The sequence below is a fragment of the Alexandromys fortis genome, unplaced genomic scaffold (assembly GCF_014885135.2).
Source record: "Alexandromys fortis isolate MF-2015 unplaced genomic scaffold, M_Fortis_MF-2015_v1.1 scaffold_86, whole genome shotgun sequence".
In the NCBI taxonomy this organism is placed as follows: domain Eukaryota; kingdom Metazoa; phylum Chordata; class Mammalia; order Rodentia; family Cricetidae; genus Alexandromys; species Alexandromys fortis.
In genome coordinates, this window is record NW_026067965.1 from 503,520 (window position 1) to 530,555 (window position 27,036).

At 46.0% G+C, this 27,036-nt stretch overlaps 1 protein-coding gene across 1 annotated transcript in view; it reads left to right on the plus strand.

The window, feature by feature from the left end:
- Nucleotides 1–24,406, plus strand: part of Abhd17c (abhydrolase domain containing 17C, depalmitoylase) — a 38,121-nt gene extending 13,715 nt beyond the window's left edge. The window contains exons 2-3 of the mRNA XM_050154026.1: nt 19,239–19,418; nt 22,997–24,406. Coding sequence (XP_050009983.1) covers nt 19,239–19,418; nt 22,997–23,216 — 400 coding nt within the window. The 3' untranslated portion in view covers nt 23,217–24,406. The remainder of the gene's footprint in view (nt 1–19,238; nt 19,419–22,996) is intronic.
- The last annotated feature ends 2,630 nt before the right edge of the window (nt 24,407–27,036 follow it).

A 27,036-nucleotide genomic window follows, 5' to 3' on the forward strand; every position in this document is an offset into this window, starting at 1 on the left:
TGTTAATGGATGGTCTAGACAATCTGAAGCACTGGGTTTATGTTTAGGGCCCTTTTCCTTTTCTGATTCAAGATCGTAGGTCTTTATCTACTTAATTCTGGCCACAAAGGCATCAGTAACCTAACTGGTGCAGTCTTAGCTTTTTTTTCTGTGAAGTCCTTCTTTAAAGTTTAGTGTGGAAGTATACCTCAGCCCAGAAAAAGTACAGGGATTTAGGTATAAGGACCTGAGAAAATTAAGGCCTTCTTGATACCCTGCCTTCCAGTTTCTCAAACCAGACCTGAAGAAAAATGAAGCTTGCTTTCTTAGGAAAATCAACACCCCCCATATCTGCATTTCAAAAAGGTGACCAAATTGCTTAGAGGGGGCAGGGTGTGTGTGTGCACATGTGTGCGCAAGTCTAACCACTATCAGGAAACCACCATCCCCTCTCTGTGTGTGTGTGCGTGTGTGTGTGTGTGTCTATACAGCCTTGTGTTTTTATAATACTTGTGAGAATGGTTGTGGTTATCACATACTGTCAGCTGACAATGACGAGAATGTGGTTTCACTAACTACTTGACTATTGCTTCATTCCCTCTGGTCTATGAGATCTTTTACTCTTTTCCCTGTACTGTATTGTTTATAGAAAGCCACTTTATTTGGAAAACCTCAATTCTAAGCAAAGTAAGGAACTATGGGAATAAACCCCATGATATTAGTTTTCATCTTTGAGCAGTTATTAACATCCTGCCATACAGCATCCGTCCCCGCTCACACTCCACCAGGCTGTTATTAGTACTGTGTAGGCTGTTCTTTTTCAAAGGAAGAATGTAAAAGCATTGAAATGCCGCCATGCTGGCTGTCTGGTTCCTGGCAGGATCTCATTATCTGGTCTGGTGGTGAGCAGGTGTGGCATCCCACCTTCCTCACCATACAGTAGACACAGTGCTAGATGACAGCCGGAAGATGGGCTTGGTGTGTGATGAACTAAAGGGGCTTGCCAGTAGATGCATACTAGACAGTTAGAAGGAAGGCTCTAGTTGTTGGCTGACTATTCTGACTTCAGTCATGCCAAGATGAGTGACAGAGAATTGGTCAGAACCCTACGGGAGCAGTGGCTTGTGGGTGACCACCAAAACACAGCTGGCAGGTCCTGTCTCGGTGGCCTTAGTGCCTCTATTTGTTGGAATAACGGTTTTGTACCCATTCTGCTGAGGCAGCATTGGTGTGAAAACATTTGTTTTACTTATATATTCTTAGCACACCCATCTATGAAGGGTCTGTGTGTGGTTTCACAGGTACAGAAACTGAAGACTGGGGAAACCGAATGGTTTGCCTTGGGTCACTCATTAAACAGCAAAGCAGAGTTTGACCCCAGGTAGGCTGGGGCTGACCTGGGGGCCTGTGTTCTAAGACCTGGGGGGATGGGGGAATGGGTCTGTCCTGTCTGTATGTCTATCTGTGTGTCTTATGGGGGACAGTCAAGTCTGAGTGCAGAAAAGCAAGATCAGAATTTAGAGTTCTGTGTGCCAATTAGAATTTTCACTGTCTCTTTTCTTTCTGTTGTTTGTTTGTTCGTTTGGTTTGGTTTTTCCAGACAAGGTTTCTCTGTGTGTCTTTGACTGTTCCGACACTTGCTCTGTAGACTAGACTGACCTTGAGCTCACAGACCCATCTGCCCCTGCCTTCCAAGTACTGGGATTAAAGGTGCATCACCACTGTTTTTCTTGTTTTGCAGAGCTTGTGTTGCCTAATTAAAGTCATGCACAGGCTCCCATCTCCTCTCATTTAAAGTTCGGATGACAGTGCAGTTGTTTCATGCATTCCTGGATTTCTTTCTTTTCTTTCTTTCTTTTTTTTTTTTTTTTTATTTTCGAGTCGGGGTTTCTCCGTAGCTTTTTGGTTCCTGTCCTGGAACTAGCTCTTGTAGACCAGGCTGGCCTGGAACTCACAGAGATCCGCCTGCCTCTGCCTGTGCTGGGATTAAAGTCGTGCGCCACCACCGCCCGGCCATTCCTGGATTTCTTTTCCTGAACTGTGAGATCTGAGCAGAACAATTGAATGTGTAGAAATTTCAGTCTTTGGATAACTGACGCTCTGGTGTGTCTGTGTTGGTTGTAGGACTAAATACCAGGTAGGGACTTACGTTGCACACACACAATAGTTTGTATCTGAAAAGATGACTTTGAACCCTTTCATAAAGACTCCCACTACCCTTCAGAAACTCAAATCCTGTAACAGACAGTATTCTTCTCCTGACTCTGAAATCACACGGAAGAAGGAAACTACATCTCCAGTGAGCAGTTCCTGAGTGGTGTTTGAACCTTGTGCTTCAGGTTCCTCTGTGAAGTGGTTGCTGTTCTTCTGGCAGTGGTGACTGTGCTGGTGGTGACCTGCCTTTTAATCCCAGCAATCTGGAGGCAGGGGCAGAGTCAGAGACAAGAAGATCTCTGAGTTTGAGGTCAGCCTGGTCTACAGAGTGAGTACTAGGACAGCCAGAGTGGTTACATAGAGAAACCATGTTTCCACTCCCCCACATATCCCCCTAAAAAAATTGTTTCCAAACTCTGGTAAGATTCTTTTTTAAAAGAAAGATAAATGAATGAGTCATTCCGCAGTATAGATAGTTCTCAGAGATTTGAAAAAGATCAACGAAGTGATTCTGAAGGGGTTGTAGTCTTCAAAGTGCTCCACAAACCTTTGATCCTCAGAACAGTTCTGTAGGAACAGCAGGAGAGTTCAGGAGGAAGTTGGCAGCTCTGGTTTAGCAGAGCCAGGGACTGAGGAGCAAGTATCAGCTGCTGTTTCTCTTGACAAACATTCCGGCTACCACCTGCCTCAGCGGATTTGTTGGCAGTTGCTTCCAAGTATTGTCTTCTAGGTTTAACCCCTCTCCCCCTGGGCAGCTGAGTGTTGTACCATCTCACTGATATTCCTGTAATTGGTGATGATTAGTGGTTAACTCAGTTAATTTTTCTATTTTTTGTTTTGAAATGAGGCTTCAAACATGTAGTGTAGCCACTCTTGGAACAACACCATTCAGATAGGGACTGACTTTTCCTGTCGAATTGTTAGGGGGCATTGAAATGTTTTTTTTTTTTTAAAAATCAGTTTGAGTTCTTTAGGGAGCTTAAATTAGCATTGTGATGCTTTCCTTCCCAGAGTCCTGTAGACCCAAGGTATAGAGCGCTTGTCTTCAGCAGCAGCTGCTCTGAGGGCTGGTGCTGGGCGGCTCTGTGATGATTTACTGACCGAGGGCTTGGCTCCCAACAGGGACAGGCTTGTTTGACAACCGCGGGGACAGGTAAGGCAAGTTCAGTGACCCAGCTGGAGGTATGATTCATAGCTGTTAGCTGTAGGTGCATTGCTGTAAAAGTTTAGAAAGTGGTGGTGTCTCTTATTCCTAAAGCAAGGGGACTCTGGAGACCAATCCAAGCTCTGCAGGCAGCTGGACTGAATGGAGCCCCTCTGATCCCACTCAAGTTTAGTCTTATTAGCCAGAGAGATTCAGAGGCACGGCCACTTGTGGTCAAACAGGCTGTGCCCTGTAAAAAAGTTCTTGGTACTTGTCAATGGGTCTTAAGATTTTGTTCCTTCCATTATTAAGAAAACAATTGTTCCTTGGTGGAACTGTGAGGATGGGAAATATCCCCTAGATTCCTAATGCCAACGGTTTGAGAAGACATTTTGACTTTACGATAAAGTAGGAAAGCAAGAAGTAAAGGCAGCGCCAGTTCCTGGAAAGCCAAATGCAAAAAAATACTGCCTTTTCCGCTTTTTATTACAGTAATTGATTGATTGCTATTTAGTTTTTGCAAACTTAGTAACTCCCTTATTTTATTGGGAGGAGAGAAGGGGCAGTTTGGCAAGTATGACAGCTAGCACACTCAGCTGGACTGAGGATTTACTTCCTCTCAGAAAGTCCTAGTGCCACTTGTGGTTCAGTTGTTTACTTCATGGTGGCCTTGCTCCTGTCAGCCAGTGTGCCAGGACTGAGCCACACTCCCGGCAGGAGATTTTGTTGATACTTTTCATGGCCCCACCTATCAGTTTTGTTTGTTGTTTTAAAATGCACTAGATTTGCCATGACAAAAGCTAGGGAAGTGGTCCCCCACCTCCTTCTGTGTTGTTTCTACCTGCCCTTCTCTCCTGCCTCCAAGCCCAGTGTGCGTCTCTGCAGACAGTGTCAGGGAAGGATGCACTAAGCGCTGGAGAGAAAGGTAATCCCCAGTTACTCTTGACTTTTAAAGATGATTTTGTACCAAAGTCTAGGACTCTCAAGGGTTTATTTACATGAGGGATCCAGAACACTGTGCTGGGGGGTAAATACTTAGGGGGAGCGGTGGCCAGATCCTTCTCTGAGGAGCTGCAGTCTGGCTGTCGCTTACAGAGCTTCAGAGTTGGTGTGTGTCCTTAAACTTTAAAACTTCAGCAATTCCTGATAAAACAGGTCTAAAATGTCTTCATGTGCTTTCTTTCCATTCTAAGCAGAAATGAATGGCATAATCATTTATTAATGACTCTGGATCATCATTAGGAAACAGTATTCTACAGTGTAGTTTTTGATTGATTGCTGACTTAAAATCTTGTCTAGAGTGGTCTGTTATGAGGGTAATTGATAGGGTGAAGAAAGGGTGACTGGAAACAAGATGGAGCCGTTCAAGAGGTTCACAGGTGCTTCTGTGATGACCTGAAGTTTCTTGGGCAGAGCTGTCTGTTTGTTGGGGTGTTGGTGTTTCTGCATGAAAGTGCTCTCTTGTCTTCTCTATCTTTTCCCCATTCCTCCTCAGTCTTTTTATGACTTCTTTGCTTGAAGGTAGAGTTTTCTTCTCCCCCAGTATTTTCTTGGGATCCTTGTCTACGGTGAGCCCTGGATGAGAACAGAGTAACATGACTTTAGTTTTGGTTCCGATGAGGACCAGCAGCAGCAGAGTATCACTAGAGGAAAAACCAGTGCTGTCTTCTCTCCTATGTAACCTCCGTCTTTATGTTCCTCTGCTCTGGAACCTTGCAGAATAGCCAGTCAGCTTGTCCAAGAATGACAGGAAACACGAAGTAGCAAGGTTTCATTCAGAGATGCTGGTGTTTGTGAGCGTCCTGAGTTGAATTAACTGACGATTTGACATAGCCTAGAATCACCAGAGGGGAACAAAAGTCTGTTGTCAGGTTGGTCTGTGAGTCTGTCTTTGAGAGACTTCTTGGTAGTTAATGATGTAGGAAGGCCCAGGCCACCTTGGGCAGGTAATATTGGGCTGTATATAAAGAGTGAGCCTACAAGTTACTTTGCTCCATGGCTTCTGCTTTGAGTTACTACATGGCTCCCTCAGTGATGGACTGTAACCTGGAAGTATAAGCCAAACAAACTGTTTCTTCCCCAAGCTGATTTGTGTACAGTGTTCTATCACAGCAGCAGAAAGAAAACTAGAGGGGCTGGAGCGATGGTTCAGAGGTTAAGAGCACTGACTGCTCTTCCAGAGGTCCTAGGTTCAATTCCCAGCAACCACATGGTGGCTTACAGCCATCTATAATGAGATCTGGTACTCTTCTGGCCTGCAGGCATACATGGAAGGAATGTTGTATACATAATAAATAAATAAATCTTAAAAAAAGAAAACTAGAATGGTGGGCATTATACTGCTGACTGACAGCCGTATACTAGTCCCAAATAATTGAGAATGTTTTCTCTTCAGTTTTTAAGCCATTGCAGACCTTTGTAGTAGATAGGACCTGACTTGGCCTCTGATATCCTAGGGATGCTGGGCTGCTACAGGCAAGTGTGGCTGAGGATCCTGCTCCATGCAGTTGGCACCTGTCACTGTCCCCAAGTCTCTTGAGCCCCGAGTTTTGTATTGTAGTTCAGTGTTGCTGTGACTTTGGTTATGTGGATGTTCGGTATGGTGGTCAGTAAGTTCCATTGCCTGAGTAGCTGGTGCTTTCAATGTTTTTGCATGTTGGCTTTCATTTCTCTTTGATTCACAATTGTTCAGCAAAAAATTTTTAAAGCCTACATTTTTCTAAAATGCCGAGGAGTTCTCCTGTTCTTGGCTAACCACTTCTTTATTCTTGTGCTGGTTGTTGACGTTGCAGTGAGAAAGGGTGCCGTATCATGTACTGTGGTCTTGAGCTCAGGCCCTTTCAGCACTTTATAGACTCCTGTGCTCATCTAAGTGGTTCCCTATTGACAGTCTGCTCCCGTGTCCTCACAGTCGGCTGGGGCTAGCAGTAGGTTCAGTCTGAGGTCACAGGGAGCCCTGTTCCAGTCTTGCAGGGGAAGAGAGAAATGTTAAGCTGTAAATGCAAAGAGAAAATCCATTAGCTCGCTTGTAAATGCTGTAGTGGGCATGATTAGTTCTTAAGAGACTTGACCCCCTTTCTTCCTTGACAGAACTCTCGCTGAGTATGGTCTGGTGAGCAGGGCCTTCATAAAGAGCCTGGGGCCGCCAGCTGGGGGAGGGTATGGGAAGTTATCTGCCTACTTGAGGAACTGAAGGTGAGAAATTCAAACTATGTGGCTGTTTGGCAGGTGGCACTTCAGAGCTGCACTGCACACGTGATAAAGTGCATTCTTTGTGCCCTGCCAGCCTTCTGTGCTGGGCTGTGAATTCCACATTTCTGGGCCTCTCTTGATCCTTTAGCTAGCCGTCACTGTCAGAGCGTTGCATTCTTTGAAACATAGTGCATGGCCAGACCCCGAAAATTAAGGAGTTGCTTTGCAGTAACGGGGGAGTGGCTGTCCAGAGCTGTCCCTGAGTGTGCCTGTGGACCATGGAGTCTGTGGCAATGCGTCTGGGGCAGCCTCCTAAGATGTGGACTTCATCATGAGTGTGGCATTGTGGGAAAGGCCCGAGGATTTCCTTGTGTGCTTGGGGAGGCTTGCATTCCTGACTTCATAGGGTTTTGCACTGTGTAGCAAGGCTGTCCTCCCTGGCCCTCACCACAGCCTCGCTGGTCTTTTGTGGAGACACGGAGGCAAGTACCAGACTTGAACTTCAGCTTACCTGGCTGAAGGGTGCTGAGTGTCCCGGTCTGTGTAATGGAGCTGGCAATGCCAGATTGTTGCTAGGATCAAGGACACGGCATATAGAATGGGTTCTTCTGTGGGCTGGGCATTTGCTAATGGCAAGATCAAGCCACTGCTGTAACAGAGTCTGTCTGCCACGAGCACAAGGCTTCCTTATATATAGCTACAAGTAGCCCACGGTGTGCAAATTCTTACAGAACCAGACAGTGTTCACATCAGGCCTGAGCCCCAGGTAGTAGCACCTGGGCATTGGGCTGTTCCACTTGCTTTGACCTGGTAAGGTTGAGCCTGTAGGGGGGCAGTGATGAGTTACTCTAGCGGAGAAGGAGCAGGAGTGGGCAAGGTTCAGGCCTGATCCATTCCCATCACTGGACAGATCAGCCTAACGCTCCTCAGTGCTGACTTCTACATAAGGTCCATGCCTAGGGCATTACTTAGGAGTAGTGATGTGTGGTGGCTGGGTCTTCTACCTCTCTTGATACATTCAAGTCAGTTCTAGAGGTTTCCAAGGTCTGAAGAGAACTGAGGCTGTTTTTAGAAGATAAAATTTTATCACCTAGGTTACCAAACGGATTATCTAAAAGCACAGATTTGCCAAGTACACCCAGCCTGGATTGAGGCTGAGTGTCAGCCCTGGGAGACAGATTGACCATACTTAGAAGTCAGGTTTCTGGTACCAAATGCAGGTGACACTCATGACCAGCTCTCTGGTCAAGCATCCTCTAAGGGCAGTCCCCAGAAACCATGTCACAGTTCTCATAGAGGTTCAGAGCTACCTTCCTCTGGTTTCTAAGAGGTCTAGGGGAGGGGGGGCTGCTCAGTTCAGGCATTTGCTGTCCATTCTTGTGTCTATTATCTTGCTCATGAATTTTGCTTTGTGCTGTAGTACAGCAGATGTGAAATCTTAAAAAAATCTTTATATTTTCTTAAATACTTCAGCCATATGTTTCCTCTTTTCAGTCTTAGGAATTCTAATACATTGTAGAAAATATGCTTATTTCAAGGTAAACATGCATATAAGTAGATATTATGGAAAGCATTTGTTCTTGCTTTGTAGATTTCATATCTATTTGATTTCTCTGACATCACACACTTGCCCACTTCTTACACCTTTAAGATCACATCTTTATAATTGATGTGACTTTTTTTAATGCATTGCTTTGGTGGGAGCTCAAACACCAGTAAATTAGCAAAGGGAAGCAGTGTTTAAGAGTGTGATGTGTTGAGGTGCCCAGAGGCATCTCCGAGGGGATTTCACTAGGGTTTGAAGTCAGGTGGATTTAGGAGGAGGAACGGAACCCATCTGGGGAAGTTATGAGCCCCTGAGAACACATGCGTGGCAGTCACAGAGGAGTCTTGTTCTGAGACAGTAAATTCTGTGTTCAGAACAGGAGGTGTCCAGAAGCACGTCTATGTCTGATTCTGCTACGCTGCCCTCATCCCCTTGCCTTTGCCGCCTCAGTCCAGGGTACTGGCCCGAATGTCCTCTGTCCTCATAATCCGTGGCATGCCCCTCTGCTGGCCTGTGCTGCCCTCTTCAGTTCCTGCTGTCAGGATGAGGAGGCCCCTCCCCCCGGGCACCTGAGTGTGGATGATCAATGCATCCAGATGTTAGTCTGAAGATTTTACAATTACAGAATAGTCTCATTTCAGAGTAGAAAGCAGGTATGCAGCTAGAGCTGTCCAAGGCCTTGTTAGCATGTAGCTTGTTGAGGGCATCACAATTTCAGAAAAGGAGAGATATGTTACATTTTATGTTCTGCCAAAGGAGAACCATTCTTGCCTTGGCGGAACAATGTAACACTCAGTATGGACTTGCTGCCTAAAAGTCTGTGAATGTAGCTGGCTTAGTGGTGCATACCTTCACTCCCAGTGCTAGGGAGGTAAAGGCGGGTGGTCTCTGAGCTCGAGGACAGCCAGGGGCTACACAGTGAGCCCTTGTCTTGAAAGAAACAAAAACCAAAAGGTTATGATTGTCTTATCCTGAGCACTCAACCCTGCATGCTTGTCTTGCTTGTCTTGCTTGCCTCAGCAGCCCAGAGTCTGCCACACCTCTGGTTTGCATTTACTCCCAAAGACTGCATTACAAGACATTGAAACTGGTTATGGTGAAGTGTGTGGAGCAGAATGTGGTTAGCTGGGTATTTTGAATTATTGATCATGGTACTCAGTGTTCTCAGTGGCCGGGAAAGCCTTCCTGTTTACGATAAATAAGGATGCAGGATTTGCTTTATTAAGTTTGTACCCTACATAGTATTTTAATTAAAATAGAACATTGAAGTTACTTCAAGGCTTTGTTTGAGGCTGACTAAAAAGAGGAAATGGGAAGTTCTGTGGGTTAGGCCTCAGTCACAGAGTCGCATCTGTTGTTTGTGGGCTATCAAGACTGGCACACTTGATCCCAGAGTCCTGGCACATTTGAAGCCTTGTGCAAGGAAGGTAAAATGACGTTCACAGCAGTGTTTAGGATCTGAGCTTTGCTGTCACCACGCCTTTTATACCCTCCCCACTAAGTATCCCAGGGGAGGAATGGTCTTCCAGATTGGCAAAAGAGCACAGCGTGGTCACATTTTATAATCTGATTCTCGTTTTCTTGGTTTTGAAACAGGCTCTTGCTGTTTTGTCCAGGTTGGTCTCCAGTGATCTTCCTGCCTCAGCTCCCTTATGGTAGATTGCAAGTATGAGTCTCAGCACCTGGCTAGAGAATCTTCTTTCTTTATACTACCAATAAACTTTAATGCCCTTGGATTTTACAATAAAAAAGACAGTTTTACTGTGTGTTTCTGTTTTATTTAGAATTTGGGAGAGCTGTTCTTCCATGGTAGAATCTAGGATAATAGGGAAATAAGATGCGATGGTCAGATGTGAGAGGAATGGTCACTTCATTTTCTTTTTTTTTTTTTAAAGATTTTATTTATTATTATGTGTACAGCATTCTGCCTGCATGTCTGCCTGCAGGCCAGAGAGGGCACTAGATCTCATTACAGATGGTTGTGAGCCACCATATGGTCGCTGGGAACTGAACTCAGGACCTCCGGGAGAGCAGCCAGTGCTCTTAACCGCTGAGCCACCTCTCCAGCCCCATTTTCTTTTTTGAAACTATGAATACACAGACACACATATATACACACACACACATACACAATCTGCCAGTGTAACCTGATTTTGTTTTTTTAAGAGTCTTAACTGAATCTTAACTATGTAAACTAGGCTGGCCTTGAACTCAGCAATCCTCCTGAGTCTACTTCCTAAATGCTAGGATTACAGGTGTGTCTCACTCTGCCCAGCCCTTACAACTTTTTATTTATCACCCAAAAAATAAATAAATAATTTTTTATTTATGTGTAGTGGCTCACATCTTTAATCCTGGCATTCTGGAGGCAGAGGCAGGTGCATCTCTGAGTTCCAGGACAGCCAGCCAGGGCTACACAGAACAACCCTGTTTCAGGAAAATAGTGATAACAAAAACATTGTTTGTGAGGTAGGGTCATGGTATATCCTGATTGGAAACTTACTAGACTGCATTAAATTTGAGATGATCCTCTTGTGTCTGCCTCTCTATTGCTGGGATTATAGGTGTGCAACATCATCCTTGGTTCCAGTCATAACCACTTATGTAGATGTTCCGTGGCAGTGAACACCTTGACGTTGTTGTATAGCCACCACCCCTGTTCATCATTAGGAGCCTTCCTACCTCCCCTCCCCACAAAAGGTTAAGACTGCTACTGAATGGATTTGTTCTGTTGATGGGGACCCAGTGCGGTGCCCTGGGTACAGACTGCTGCGTCTTTGAGTCATGGGTGTGCATGTGCTAAGGACCAGTGTTGAGTCTTCACCCAGCACCTCTTGTAGGGAAGAGCCTGGTGCACAGTGGGAGCTAGAACCCGGTGCGGCGATGGAAAGCATGCCCTGACCTGTGGGGGTAGAGGTGGACCAGCAGCGGTTGACCGGCAGAGCGCTGGTGATACCAGCTCAGTTCTTACACCTTTCAGGGCTGTAATTCATGGTAACTGGTAAACCTGGAATTCTGTGGCTCTTCCCCTGCTTAAGTCCCAGTTCCGGCTCTGATTCACTTAAGCTGTCTTGGTAATCGCACTCCCTGTTAACTCAGTAACCTTGTTCAGAACTAGTGTTTCCTTATCTGTAAAATACAGCCATCTATCTACAGTCTCTGCGGACCTTGCCAAGCTGTCCTGTGGTTTGATTTATTTCCATAATTGATGATGTGACGTGAGTGTGTGTGTGTGTGTGCTTTTAAGAAAGAGTGATGGAAAGTTCTGGAAGCAAAAGGAAGAGTGGGGAAAACAAGGGACACTTTTGAGAATTTGGTCCGGGAGATTGGAGCTGAAAATGCCACTGAGGAAGGGCCAGCTGGCTGGATCTCAGAGGTGCCGTGGTGGGTGCTGGAGCATAGTCAGGATGCGTGCAGAACAGGGCAGGACCTCAGCCTGCGTAGTGTGCTTTAGTAACTGGGGCCACAGTAGATCCTATAGGCAAGACCTGAGATTGGAAATGGGACACCAGTGTGGAAGGCACGGGGGAGGAAGACGGGATTGTGAAGGAGAGAGCTGAGAGCACGGCTCACTTCTGGGTGTGTGGAGTGAGTCTGAGAATTTGGGCTGGCCTGCCCCCTGCCCTGTGTTCTCTTCTCACTCCTCACTGCAGTCCAGGGGCCAGAGAAGCAGGTGGTGGAGTCCTGTTGTAGTGCGGTGCCAAGCTAGGGTGCAAACCCGGGAGCACTGACTCCCCGTGTTTCCTCCTGCCCTGTTCTCCGCAGTCGTGACCATGTGCGCCTGCCTCACTGCCGTCCAGAGTACGAAGTTCACCCAGCTGCATCAGGAGACCGCACAGTCAGAGCACAAGCTGGGTGTGGGTCCTTAAGAACCAGGCTGACTGGTGCCCTTCCTTGGCTTTCCTCTCGGTAGTAATTGCCAAGGAGCTGTCCTGCCTCAGTCCAGGACATGATTCAGACAAGAGTCAGATACCCCCAGAAAGCATGCTTGAGTCCTGTGTTTTACCCTGAAAAGTCACTCCGTTACCCTAGAGGGGCCCAGACCTTATTGACCACCCCCGAAAAGAGCAGGTCATCGGTGCCCTGTCTCCGCTTGTCATCTTGAGAGAGCTTGCTAGTGGAAACCTTTTGTTGCATGAGCTGATGTGACCTGTGGCATCCCAGCCTTGTTAAGGCAGTGTTCCACAGGAAAGCTTCCAGACATTGCAGGTCTCCCACAGCTCCTCTGAGACTGTTCAGAGTGAGAGCAAGTACATCACAGGTTCCACTCCTAAGAAGTGACTCTGCCTTGGCAGTCGGTAGGCCATGAACTTGGGCTTTTAAACTTTGTCTTCCCATGGGAGAGCTTTCATGATGCCTGTGCCTTAGCTTCGTTGGGGTTTCTTAGAGCTGGGGTTTGTGTTGAACTGTTTTCTCTGGACAAAGGCAACACTTAGCACTGGGCTCTTGTCGGGGGCCTGTGCTCGAATTTTGCGTCAGGCAGTTCATATTGCAGAGGCCGCAGGGCAGCTGTGCTCTCACCTGCTAGGGGGCGCTGCAGCTGGGGGAGGCAGCATTTGCTGGCTTTTCCAGCATGTCAGATAATTACAGAATGCCAGGAATCTGATTATCATCGGGATAATTTCATGCTCAATTATATTTAGATGAATTCAAGTAAGTGATTCTATTTTAATTGTAACAGATCCAGAGACAGTTAATTCTATATTCTTTAGAGCTGTAGTTTTCCTCTGAAAGACGGTTTTTAAAATATTAAAATTAAGTCGTGTCAGGCTTTATTTATTTTTGCTTTGACAGAGAGTTGGAGTAGGGAATAGTTTTGAATGTCAGAAAAAATTGAGTTGTAGGAGAACCTTTCCCTTAATCTCTATTTAGAAGGAAGTTGCAAGCACTCGGCTAGAAGGACTTGTAAACAGGTGGATGGTGCTGTGTGAAAGGAAGATGCCTGGCCTAACGGCTGTTTAGATAAACACAAAGAAAGGCTGAGCTGATAAGCATTGCACACACGCTGCAAGCCTTCCTTAAGTTGTATTTTTTAGAGGCTTTTGTGTCCTATGCATTTCATTTTATCGTAGTGAATAGGATCTGGGCACTTGATCTTTCCCAGAGTATCTGAATTGAGCCTTTTTTACCCATGGGTTCTGCATCCATGGATTTCAACAACTACAAATTGGGACTATCTGGAAGGTGGATTGGATTCTAGAATGTTCCCTAAAGCAAAACTTGAATTTGCTGTTTGTTGAGTAACATGCCAAACCATTTGAACAGAGTAGTATGTATACATGCATGTGGACAGAGTAGTATGTATACATGCATGTGAACAGAGTAGTATGTATACATGCATGTGAACAGAGTAGTGTGTATACATGAATGTGAACAGAGTAGTATGTATACATGAATGTGAACAGAGTAGTATGTATACATGCATGTGGACAGAGTAGTGTGTATACATGAATGTGAACAGAGTAGTGTGTATACATGCATGTGGACAGAGTAGTTATGTATACATGCATGTGGACAGAGTAGTATGTATATATGCATGTGGACAGAGTAGTATGTATACATGCATGTGGACAGAGTAGTTATGTATACATGCATGTGAACAGAGTAGTATGTATACATGCATGTGAACAGAGTAGTGTGTATACATGCATGTGGACAGAGTAGTTATGTATACATGCATGTGAACAGAGTGTTATGTATACATGCATGTGGCCTCCTGCTTCTCGTGCCAGTTTCTCCGGCACCCATTGAACCCTGTGGGCTGTAGTTAGGCCTGCTGTGGCTATGCCTGTCCCTGTACTGAACATGTAGGCTCTTTTTCTTCTCATTATACCATAAACAATAGAGTTAAATATTGTGAACAATATAGAGATGTTTGAAAGTATTGAAGTGTGCATGGTTATATTCAAGCTCTACACTTTCACATAGGAGATGTGAACATCCCACAGGTTTTGGAGACATCCTCTAATACCCAGGGTGAGCTGAGCTCCTGTTCACATACACATGCCCCAGGCTGCCTCTTTCAGCCAGCCATCTTCTGAATTACAGCAGAAGATAAAGCTTTGTACTCGAGGATGGTCTTTGTAGCGCATACATCAGATTTGAGAAGATTTCTCCTCACCGTTAATTCTGTCAGGTTTTGTTGCTACAATTCCTTGGGTGGGCAGTGGGGCTGAACAACGTCCACCCTTCCTCCTGAGGTCCCAGGGACAGCACAGGCTGCAGTTCTACCAGAGCTCACTCTGGGGAACCAATGAGTTCATTATTTACAGAGCAGTGGGTGCAGGGCTACCAGCAGAGGCATAGGTGACTGTGAAGCAGCCATGCTGGGAAGTTCATACACAGTGGGCACAGTTGAACTCAGGGAGATTGTAGCAGTTGGCTTGGAAGATGATGTGGTACAACAGGTTTACTTTAGTTTCCTAAAACTCAACATACCCCAAACTGGACTTCCTAGAGCAACAAAATTCTGACTAGCTCCAGCTCATCTCTTTTGCAGCTCCTCGATTCGGCCAGTTTTGTCAGCCCTTCTCTCTCCAGTGTTGTCTGAAGCTCCTTTTCCCTTCCCTTGAGCCTTCCTGTCATGTACACATTGATGTAGACAGTTGTCTTCCCCAGACCACAGCTTGCAGCCAAGCTCTTGTGTCCTGGGGATCTTGTGCCTGATCCCCCAGTCTTTCCATGCTACATCTCCAATTTTAGTAGCACCCCTCTGACCTCCAGGTTCCTGTGTGAGCTGCCTTCCTTCCCAGAGCTATACCCAGCTCCCCATACCCATCCTCTATTCTCTGTATGGACCAAACCCACTGGCTGTATTATTCATTTTGCCTCCATTTGTACCTGTCTGTACAAACTGAGAAGTTTGAATCCGTCTACTTTTTATTCCTTCAAAGACATGTGACTGAAGAGCATGTAATTTTGCCTCCACTTCCCCCCTCCCTATTGTTGTGTCTTGGAACCAGTAAGGCTACTTTTCGTGGTTTATTTGGACTGTTTGGTTTTATAACTGGTATGGAGGGAACACTGATTGTGTTCACAATTGTAAAGCTTCTAGAGGGGACAGTTTACAAAAAGTAAATGTCCCTTTCAACTAAATTAACTAAAAATTAGAAAGAAAAGAAACATAGTCTGTGCCAATAACCTGTAAGTGCTTTACTTTCTCGAGCAGTAGCATGCAGCAGATTCTCGTGTGCTTCCTGTTCATCACTGGAATAAACAGCCAGGAAGCCAGTGCATGAGGCTTTGGTTAGTCAGTCGCCGAGACCTCCCCAGACTGCAGAGGTCTAGAAAAGGGGAGCTCAACATGTTTTCTCTGATGAGTGGTTTTTCTCCTCTTCCTCATACTTAAAATGTAAACCTCGTGTTGATTAAACTTTCTATGCCCAGAAAGTCCCCAGTCAGCTCACTTCGCCTGCCTGGAGGCAGAGGATCCAGCCTGGTTGGGGCTGGCCTGTGTGTGCCTGCTTCCCTCTCCAGCCGGGCTGTTTGGCTCTGCAGTTTTGCCCCACAGTAGGTAAGGGTCTCCCCTTATCCTCAGACCCTGTCCTCCCGTTAACATTCCCACTACCTGGAGTATTTGTCTTCATCCTACTAGGAATTCTAGCTCTGAAATATTTAAAATGTTGACTTCAAAGTCAATGGAACTGTGCCAAGCACAGTTTTGAAGATAAAGGAGGAAGCTTTTGACAAAGGACAAAGTCAGGGCCCATTAACTCACACAGGATGCAGGGTGTCTTGGGGAGGTCGGGCTTGTGCTCTGCCGTAGAGAGAAGAAAGCTTTACGTTGAAACAAAAACAAATGACTTGAATGTTATAGGTGATTATTCTCATGGGACAGTGCCCTGGCTCACTCAGCCTCCAGGGTGGGTCTTCCTGTCCGACACCTTTTGATGCTGAGAGGGGCATGGCGTCTCTGGCTCCAGGCCACTCCTGGACTGTGTGTAGCTTGAGTTACAAAACCGTGGTGGACATTGGAAGAGGCTGAGCAGAACGTGGAGATGCCTGTAGTCACGCTGTTGGTCATGGGAAGCTGGGCCCAGGACCATGGCTTCCTCAGACCCCGACTCTGACACTTTGAGCTTTGTTTCTAGAAAACCTTAGGTCATGCCCGTAAAACCAAAGTTTATATGCTTACTGGTATTGCTGCGACTTTCATGTTCACTGCCCTGCAAATTGGAGATTGTATTCCTATCCAGTATCTCCAGGATGCCAGACTTCAGTGAGTTTTAGATCATAGAAATATTAAGTATGCATGGATTTTAGTTTTTTTTTTAATAGCTTTTGGAGCTGGAGAGATGGCTCTTTGTAGGACCTGAATTTGGTCTTTAGAACCCATGTTAAAAAACAGGCATGTTGGTGTACACATGTCATCTCTGAACTAAGGAGGCAGAGACAGGCAGATTCTTGGGGCTTACTAGCCAGCCTGGCCTAGTCTGCTGGGCAAGCTCTGGACCAGAAACTTACCTGAAGCAGACAGCAAAAACAGGGGGAAAAAAGTTAAGCAGTACCGTCACGCACATGCGTGTGTGTGTGTGCATGCATGCGTGTGCTTGCTTGTGTGTGTGTGTTTCTATATCTTACACAAGTAGCCTTTGGCTGGAATCATATTTAGTTCAAAGCTGGAGATGCCTCCAACTGATCCCTGGACATGGATGTCCTTAGCTTTCCTAAAGGGTACACCTAAGGCTATGGGCTTACATCCCACCAGCAGAGCAAGGCTTATATGCAGCAGAGTGGCTCATCACATACCCCTCACCTCACTTCAGTGAACATGAATGAGTAGCTCAGGCAAACGATACTGCAGCGGACTAGAGGCTTTAGGAAAGTGTGAGAAGGAGGGAGAGCTGGGAAGACGAGTCCATAGGGCCCAGCGGTTGGCAGTGATGAAGGCCATCAAGGGTTTGCAGGCAGAGAGCGTTTATGATCAGCAGGAGATTAAGCTTTCCTCGCAGATGGGCTACTTAGAGAGGAAAGGGTGGAATAGTTATCTGGGCCAGGTGGTGGTTCTTTTAGGTCTGTGGGCTTGGAGGTAGGGATTTGCCGAAGGGTGTGGTTAGGAAGTAACACGGTAAAAGGTCGTTTGCTCGGCCTTGTTTCCAGACAGGTGTCTTACGTGGTGGGAGTGGGAGATGAATTGAAATGAGGATCGTGGCCATTCATGGAGCTAGAACTGGGAGCAAGGCAGGTCTGACATGGGCGTCTGTCAAATTGGTTGATACCCAAATTCTTCCCTGGGCAGAGGGCAGGGGTCAGAGTGTAGGCACTATGGTGGTCCATGCAGATAGAACTGAGAGCAGGAGGTCACAGAGAGGAGCAGGTCTGACGTGGGCATGTCAGATCAGGTGATACCCAAGATCCGCCCCGAGCAGAAGGCAGAGTCCTGGCAGGCTATCAGGGTATATGTCATTAACATGAGTCAGTGAGACAGGGGACTTGAGACCCAACTGAGATCCAGAAACCGGGACACCTGCTTCCCATAATCATGGGATGATTCACAGAATAGGGCAGATTAGAAGTGCAGTCTAAGTTCCTGGGGAAGGATGCAAAGGCAGTGCCAGTAAGATCTACAGAATACCTTGGGAAACTGACCCCAGATTCTTGCAACGGATCTCAGAGGATCATCAACTGGCAGATGTCCAGCCTAGTGACCAGCAGAGGCACACCATAACAGGACCATTGCCACTCTGCACACTGAGCAAGTGACTCAACCTTCCCGGATGAAACCCTTCCCTGTCCCACCATCACCACTTGTGTAGGAATTGAAATCCCTGTTTTTTAGTATTGCATCAAGTGAGCAGTAAGCAATAGCTTTTCCTTTTGGTGGCTTTACACACTTTGCACATTAGGTATCGTTAGTGTTACCAGCTAGTGTCAGAGTGCCAGATTGTTTTCCGGAGGTTTTTGTAGTAATTTATACTCCTTCAGTAGGTAACACATTCTGTGGTTCACTCTTGTCATCTGTATTACTTTTCTCCTCCCTGTGACAAAAGGAAGGATGGGGTTTCTAATGACTTGCAGTGTGAGTACAGGGGGGTAAAGGCGGGACAGCAAGAACACGAGGTGCCTGGTCACACTGGATCTGTGGTCAGGAAGGAGCAGAGATGGGTGCTAGTACTCACTTCCCTTTTCCCTCCAACTGTGTTCCTCCGAGACCCGACCCATGGGCTGGCACCTTCAGCGAGAACCTCTGCAGAACTTACACATGTATAGAGATGGCTGGAGCTTCCTAGGGGACTCCAGATGCAGCCAAGATGACGGGGAGGATTAAACAGCACATTTCACCTTGAAGGCTGTCTGCCTCTCATTTTCCCCAGTCTCCTGGATATAAAATAGCTACTCACTGCTTTAATGTGTCTTGTCGTGTGATAACAAAACTAATGTGTTGTGTTTGTATTAGGTGTCTGCACTTCCTCTGCCCCTCCCTCTCCCCCCACTCATTTGTCCGTCTTTTTGTCCTTTCTAGCTAGGTGCTCTTAGTATACTCTTGATAGCTCTGTGTGTGTGTGTGTGTGTGTGTGTGTGTGTGTGTGTGTGTGTGTGTGTGTACCATGTTGCACATAACGTGAGTCAGAGGGCAGTGTAGGAAGTTTCCCTCCTTCCATTATGTGGGTCCTAGGGATAAGACCTCAAGTCCTCAGCTTTGGCCATAAGTGTTTTTACCCACTGAGGTATCTCTGTCTCTCACCGTCCCTCTCTTTATTGTAGGCTAGTAAGAGGGTCCCTTTTTCTGTCTGTCTTCTGATTTGTTCTACCCTTAGATGGGTGTAGCTTTCTGTAACACCTTCACCTGACACCACTTCCCAACAACATGGAGGGAGGAGAGGAAGGAAAGCACACTTCAAAGCCACACCTCATGGTTGTTAGCATCAGCCTTTGGCTGGAACTGCAAGGGAGGCTGGGAAGTGTAGTCAGTGTTCCCCTTGGGCATTACCCAACTGGAACCCCTACAGAAGCAGGTCAGGAGACCACTGCTGAGATGAAAAGCTGGGGAGCATTTAGCCCTGAGAAGAGGCTTAAAAAGATGTGATTGCTTTCAAATGTAGAAGACAGATCCTTAGTCCTTAAGTCCTGAAATAGGCCTTTGTGTTTTTTTATAAAATTCACGTTCATTTAAGTTAAAATGTAGATGTTAGATAAGGGTTTTAAGTTAACGTATGTGGGAGTTTTTGTGGGCTTACAATAGTGTTGTCATCATCCATGGTTTGTAACCTCTGCTTTCCACAGATACGGTGTGAGCCCTGAGAACATCATCCTCTATGGGCAGAGCATTGGGACTGTCCCCACCGTGGACCTGGCCTCGCGGTATGAGTGTGCAGCTGTCATCCTCCACTCCCCGCTGATGTCTGGTCTGCGTGTCGCTTTTCCGGATACCAGAAAAACATACTGTTTTGATGCTTTCCCCAGGTAAGCTCACAGCTAGGTGAGTGAGAAGTCAGCCAGTGCTGAGTCCACATCTGTGCACTTTCTAATATTGATTGAGCATCCCCCCAGGTCAGACTCACCCGGGCACCACCAGGGATGAGGCAAACGTAGCATACTGAGACTTCAGTCTCCAGATGATGGATAAGGACCTTGAGAGTGCCGGTGCCCGGGACTAATTGATTAAGCTGTAACATGCAGCATGTCCTGAAGGAACTTCCAGCTCAGTGTTGATTTGTTCAGAGGGACCTGTATTGCTCAATTACTGAAGAGCTACACACAGGAGATATAAATTAGCAATTAACCCTGGTCTAGACCTTGAAATAAAAAACAGGCACATGTATGAAATTTCTGTTTTCCAGTCAGAGGATGCGATGAGGGGAAAGGTACATGCTCAGGTAGTCTCTGTGAGAAGAATAGAAAGGTGTTCCTGGGGTGATGGAGAAAAACCACCTTGTCCTGATCTTACACTTGCAGCCTGTCCCTGCAGACACGCCCTGCCCTGGAGAGGCCTGAGACTCATCCTGGCCAGCCCAGGCCCCTCCTGCAGGCTGACCTGACCCCTGCTGGTCTCTAGTTCCGCTTAATGGGAGAGAGATCCTCTGTAAATATAAGCTGTGAGCAAAGTGCTTTCGTGGCAAGTTCCTTCTTGGCTCTTTGTTTTGTTTTGTGTTATTTAAGTGATAACGTGAGATGTATTTTTAGAGTATTTGCCCCCTAGCTTTTTCCCACAGTCCATTGCAGAAGCTAGCCAGCTTGTATTACCCTTTCCAGGAAAAGCATCAGCAGGAGTAATGCATGGTCTCCAGACTTGGGCTGACCTATTAATTGCCAGCGTTCTGTTCTTGCTGGAGAAGAAAACACAGCGTTAGGTCGCATAAGGTTGTGTTCCACTGTCTCATTTCACAGGAAGAAATCTATGTTAGCACCTTGGCTGACCCTCAGCTCTGTGTAGCTTGTACCAGGCTTCACTGAAACCCTGCTTCCTGGGAATGGGGCACTGTGCATTTCTGGTGGTGTGGCTGCGAATGCTAAGTAGGGCTAATGTGCCTCGCAAATGTGGCCTTATTTGTGCTGAATTGGTAATGAGGGGCAGTTTGTTTAAAGATAGTTTTTTTTGCATGTTTGTGGAAAATAATTCCAGGAGTTACCCTGGCAACAAAATGATGAGTTTAGCCTATACCTTAAAATGCAGCAATTGAAACTAATTCCATTGTAACTAATTATGTGTTATTAATTAATAATAAACCAACAACAAATGCTATTTGCCTCATCCACCAGGCGTGTGGTTGTCCCCCCAGTTGGCTTTCCCAGCAGCTTTAAGAAGTTGACCCGGTTACTGTATTCTTTACAGATCAGGTCAAGAGCAGTGATGTCACTGGTTTCGTAAGGTTAGAGACAAAGAGGCCCCTGCTCCTACTCAGCGCCCTAAATTATTGATGGGATATATTTCAAGCCATTAATGGCTGCACTGGCTTTCATCATTAATTGGATTTGGCAAACATTTTTTTTTTAATATAGTATCCTTTGCTACCAAATGGCAGAATGTTTTCTTTCTGAAAGGGAAGACACTTTCACAGTCCCTTCCAGTGTCAGAAAGAGAGGATGATTCCTGTTTATACGTCAGTGTTGGTTATTCTCTGCCGGGGCTTTCAGCTTCACATGCCCATGGCAGTCCGAGATTTATGGGCATAGTCTTAGGGCTGCCGTAACTGATGAGTAAATCGCTTTTTTAATTGAGTATAATTGAAAGCTTATAAAGGCAGGCACTTTCAAATTCAGTCCAGGGGAGGAGTAGGTTTCAGGTAAGATTCTTGCTCTGTAGAGCTGCACATGGCCACAGAGGCTCTGGTCTTCGCAGACCCCGTGGCTGCTGAGGTGTTTCTGTCTTTCTGTGGTGCCTTCAAGCAGTTGGCAGCTTCATGAGTTGTTCATAAAGACTGTGACAGTCACTAGTAGACCTTTGGAATGTATAACTGATGGAAGCCCTCTGTATTATCTCCTTGGCCTGGTGCCTGTTACTGTATAATCTCTCTGAGCTTCAGTTCCCTCCCTGATCAACAGAAGGCAATTCCTCATGGGTCCAGTTTCCTAAGGATTAAATGACGGACTGTACAGAGTGTTCAGCTGTGATGAATGATGGCTGTTACTTTATCAGCGAGACTCCCACAGATAGACCCGCTTGTGTCTTTACAAGCCTGACCAGGATCAGCTGCAGAAAGGAGTCAGCAGTAAGCAGGTCTTGGGCCGAAGGACAAATGGAAAGAAATGGAAAGATATGTTTATTCATGGCTTAATGGACCGTATTCACCCCCACCCCCCGCCCACCAGAGAGAGCAGTCGCCCAGGCACCCAGCCGGACAGATGCTGATGGTCCTTTCAGATCCTCCCTGGGATGATTTTTCAGATCCTTGAGAATTTATCCTGTAAGAGTGGATTTGGTTTTTATTAACAGAAGACAGTTGGAGTAAAATCTAAACACCATGTTAAGCTTTTGAGCTAAGTGATGCTGTTTTTTATCAAATAGTCCCCTGTTTTTATGAAATGGGGCTTGAAAAAAAATTTTTTAAATTATATGTATGAGTAATTTGCCTTCGTGTATGTGTACCACATGTGTGCCTGGTACCCAGAGAAGCCAGAAGAGGGCCTCATCCCCTGGAACGAGTTGGGTGGGTGTGAGCCACCATGCAGATTCTGGAAGTTGAACCTGGATCCACTGTAAGAGCATCCAGTGCTCTAAACCACTGACCCATCCATCTCTCCAGCCCAGAACTGCTTCTTTGTCTGTTCAAGACAGGGTCTCACTGTGTAACTCTGACTGTCCTGAACTCAATTATGTAGACCAGGCTCGAGCTCACAGCACTTCACCTGCCTCTGCCTCCTGAGTGCTGGCATTAAAGGCGTGCACCACCACTACCCAGCCTGCATTTGCTTCTTCAAGAAGAGTTCTGAGAATTGGAGGACGTCCAGTCCCACTTTTCAGAGATGGATGCTCATTCAGACATATCAAGTGCTCGCCTATTTACATTTTAAAGTCTTCTCGAAACGTGAATATCTAAAGAAAAATTAGGCACTAGTCTGATGTTTGATAAAACTGCTTTTTAAAAAGTAGTAGTAAATGCAGTATGGTATTGTTGACAGGGTGCTGGAATAGGAAAGTGACGCTTGTGGAAACTAAGTGGGATCCAAATAAAGGCGGGAGATGTTAGCTACTGTGTATGTACCAAAGTTGGTTTTTTGATTTTGACAAATACTGCATGGTAATGGCTGCTGTTAGCCAATAGAAAATGAGTTAGGAATTATGGGAAACTATATCTTCCTTTGCTATGAATCCTCAATGATTCCAAATTAAGATGTTAAGGAAAAAAAATATTACTAGACTAGCAGTGGGGAAAGAAAACTGAGAAATTACAGTGTGTTGGTGTGAGTTCATCACCTGGGCCGGGGCACTACTCTTAGTCGTAGGGCACGGCCAGGCTCTGTACTGTCCAGCTGTGACAGGGCAGCACTTTCGAGAACATGACTAAACGGTCCTTGTCTCCCCTCCCACTTCTGTCTTGCAGCATTGACAAGATATCTAAAGTCACCTCTCCTGTATTGGTTATCCATGGTACTGAGGATGAGGTCATCGATTTCTCCCATGGCTTGGCGATGTATGAGCGCTGTCCTCGTGCTGTGGAGCCCTTGTGGGTTGAGGGGGCTGGGCACAATGACATAGAGCTCTATGCACAGTACCTAGAGCGGCTAAAACAGTTCATATCTCACGAGCTTCCCAACTCCTGAAGATGACGGCCGACCTTACCTCATTACTGTGAAGCGAGGATCCTTGTTTGCACACACTTTGACTGGATTTAACAGTGATGCCCAATAACCACAGAGAAGGGCCCAGCCCTTGGGGTGTTGTCCTTAAAGAGCTAACAAAGTCTGTCTTTTGTACCTAATCACCACCTTCCATTAGGCTGAGCAGCTGGGGTCTCAGCTGCATGACCTTGCAGGAGTGGGAACAAGAGCTGACCGTGGGGACTGTTTCCCAGCATCGTAGACTAAAGTGTGACCAAGTCTGTCTCCCTCGCTGTCACCTCTGATTCCCCAGCCGGTGCAGGATCACCCTCTCACCCAGGTGCCAGTGTCTGACTGCAGCACTCTCCGCTCTGGTGCCATGGGTGAGACCCATTTGTGAAGCTATGGTAGTGTAACTGGAAACCTGTTGTGAGACATCCTCCATTAGCCGTGTTAACACACCAGTCCTTCCCACACCCGTGAACTATCGCCAACAGCTTCATCAGCTATAACCATATAAATACAACTGGAATATTCTTAAACAACAGGAAACTGGGGTTTTTTAAGTGTAAATTTATTACTAGCCAAGAGTTTTAATATTTTGACTGTCTGGTTGGTCTAATAAAGCCTGGCCGACTCTCCTTCTGTAAAGTCCTTCTCGTCGGCTTTTTTAAAGTCCTGTACATATTTGCAATGACATTGTGCACAGATTCCTAATGGGTAGTTTCCTTTAGTCAGGCTTCAACAGACTGCAGATTCCTTGTTTGTATTGTAAATGATTGAATACATTTTGTTAATATGTTTTTATTCCTATGTTTTGCTATTAAAATTTTTATAACATTTCCAAGACAAAAATTCCAAGTTTCTGCTTTGAAGAATTTAGGTAATTAAAATTTCCCTAAGCTGATTTCTTAGTTTAGGAGTTACTTGGGTTTTGACACTGGAGTCGTGCCAGGTGAACATCAGAAATGAGATGCTTAAGATTGCTACACTACTTGTATTGGTCGGGGGATTGGGTTTGGGGTTGTTTGGTCTTATTTTAGTTCTTTTCTTTCTTTCAAATTTAAAAGCCTTAAATGTACTGTAAGCCTCAGATCGTTGTACAACTGGATTGCGTTGGTTGCCAGTTTGTGTGCTGTTGCCTGAATGTGGCACGGTGGTTGGTAATGGAATAAAGGACGCATGGATCAGAACACGTGGGCTTATGTGCTTCTTTCTTCATCTCGCATGGAAGGAACTGTAAGATCGCATCAGTCATCTCAAGAGGGGATCCTTGGGGCATCGCTGTAGGTGAGACGCCTGAGATACTTGCATAGGCTGAAACACAAAGCTGCAGTAAACAGAAGGCCCCTAAGAGGGGCATGCAGTGGGCACTTCGTGTAAATGCACAAAACTGAGAGAAATCTCCTCACCACACAGCTGGCAGAGACGAAATGCCTGTTTGTCTGGGAAGGGTGAGTTGTGGGGATGCCGTGGGGTCTCTTCAGCCTTGTGAGCACCAGAGGAAGGATGCCAGCTTTCAGCTCTTAGCAGCCCTTCCCAGCCATGTTTAAGAGGATGTGGTGGCTCCCTGACATGGCACATGGCTCTAGTCCCAGCTCTTGGGGAAGGTGAAGGATATGGGTGTGCATGCTTGAGCAGGCCACGTTCTGCTCTTAAATCACTGCTGGCTAATGCGGGAGCCTTGGGCAGGGCCGTTCCCTTGAGAGTGCATTAACAAGGCTTCCAGGGTATGCGCAGAAGTCCAGAGCACCAGAAGGGGAGAAACTCCCCAGAGGCCTGTTGAGGGGAAGTTAACCTGGAGTTCTAAACACCTGACTTCTCACCCTGTTTGTTGGAAGTGCTTGCATCTTTGTTATTTTTACTTCATTTTCTTTACCTCCTGAACAATTGAGTGAGATTGCTTTCAACAGTTGTTATTAATAATAGGCGACTACCCTGTGGGCAGATAGAAACTGAGAGGCCCGTTCCTTCACTGCTGCTTCATAGTCATTCAAAGCAGCTCGTGCTTTCCCAGAGCCAAGGGTCATGATGTAGAAGCAGCATCCTTTTGAGCGTGGCTGGTGAAGTAATGGAATCCCACAGGGGTCTTGAATCCTGACTGCAGGTTCCTCCTGAGCTGTGCTCACCCCTCAATGACGAATGCCCACCAGGTTTGCTCTGGATACAGAAGCTTCTGTCAGGGAGACTTAAATTGCCTTCCTCTGTAGGAAACAAAAGAAATCAAGGATGTATGGAAAAGCCCCTTCATAGACTGGAGATTGAGTGGGTTATTTCTAATATATGAATTGGTGCTTTCCACTAACGAAAACTCAAATATTAAGGGACAGGCATAGAAATCACACAGAGGGTAAGGTACTGTGATCACGTTCTTCACTTTCGTTCTGATGGTTGTTATCCCTGAAATCAAGAAGCCACTTTTCTATTGCTGTTAAGACACAGAACGAACAAGGGAAACTTAGAAAAGCATTCATTGGGAGCTTACAGCTTGAGAAGGTGAGTCCATGAGCATCATAGTGGGGAGCAGGGCAGCAGACAGGCGTGGTACTGTAGCTGTGGCTGAGAGCCTACATCTCAGCAGCAGCTAGGAAGCAAAGAGAGGGATTTAACTGAGCCTGCTGTGGGCCTCTGAAACCTCAAATCCAGTGACACATCCTCCAAGGCTCTCTCCTAATTCTTCCCAAACAGTTCTACCAACTGGGGTCCAAGTATCCAAACACTCAGACAGCTGAGCCTGTGGGTACCGTCACCATCCAAATCACCAGCCGGTGAAAAAGATTTGGCTGGATGGGGGTTTTGTCACATTCTTTGTAAACATGGAGAATCGGGTGGTTATTGTTTCTGAAAAAGTATCCTCTCAAAACCATGCTTACAACAGTTCAGATTGTGAGAACTGTTTGAAGCTTGGAAGGGCAAATGAATTGTCAGGATAACTCCTTTGGGGTACGGCTCCCTGACTCTTGGGAGTGGAATGGGGAATGCCTTCCCTCTAGCGTTTCCCTTGGTCTAGGCTACTGGCAAATGTGTTTCCGAGGACCAAGTCTCAGAGACAACCCTGGAACAGCTTTTCTAGTCTGTAACAGGATGCAAAACCTCACAACAGAGATACCCAGTCGAGACACGGCTTCCCTAAGACAATGGACTGAAAGCATTGGAAGGACAGGTACAAGTGTAAAACTGTCTCCAAAAACATGCAAGGCTCAGGCAATTATAAAGTCTTCCATACTGTTAAGAGGAACAGCGAATTCCATCATCTGTAGACGATTAACGGTACATTCATGCAGATGCACACTATAACACGTAGACCAGGGTAGCGCTCACATGCAGATGCAGGTATGTGGAGCGAATGTTCCACAGATGTTCTGAACAGGACAGATGTTCTGTCACGGTAACACAGCATGAATGATCAAGCTGGGCTTATTCTGATTATGCAAACAAAATGCACAAACGTTAATATATCGGTAAGGCATAATTTCAGTAATTAAAAACCAAAGCCCACAGTAATGGTTTGGTTTTGTTTCAGTGCTGGGGATCCAGCACAGGGCCTTGAGCATTCTAGGCAAATGCTCTACCCCTGGCCTACATCCCAGCCCAGCAATAATGACTTGACGCTCACTTCTGACTTGAAATTCTAGTAAAATCAGTACAGAAGGATGATGCCTTTTTTTTTTTTTAGGGTCTCTCCCCGCAGCACAGGCTAGTCTTTAATCAGTTCCGCCTCCCTCCACCCTCTGGGTCTCAGCTGGGATTGCAGATGTGTCGTCATGCCTGCTAAGCTGGCTTTTTAGTTCATTAAAAAATTAACGTTGATTATATTCAAGTT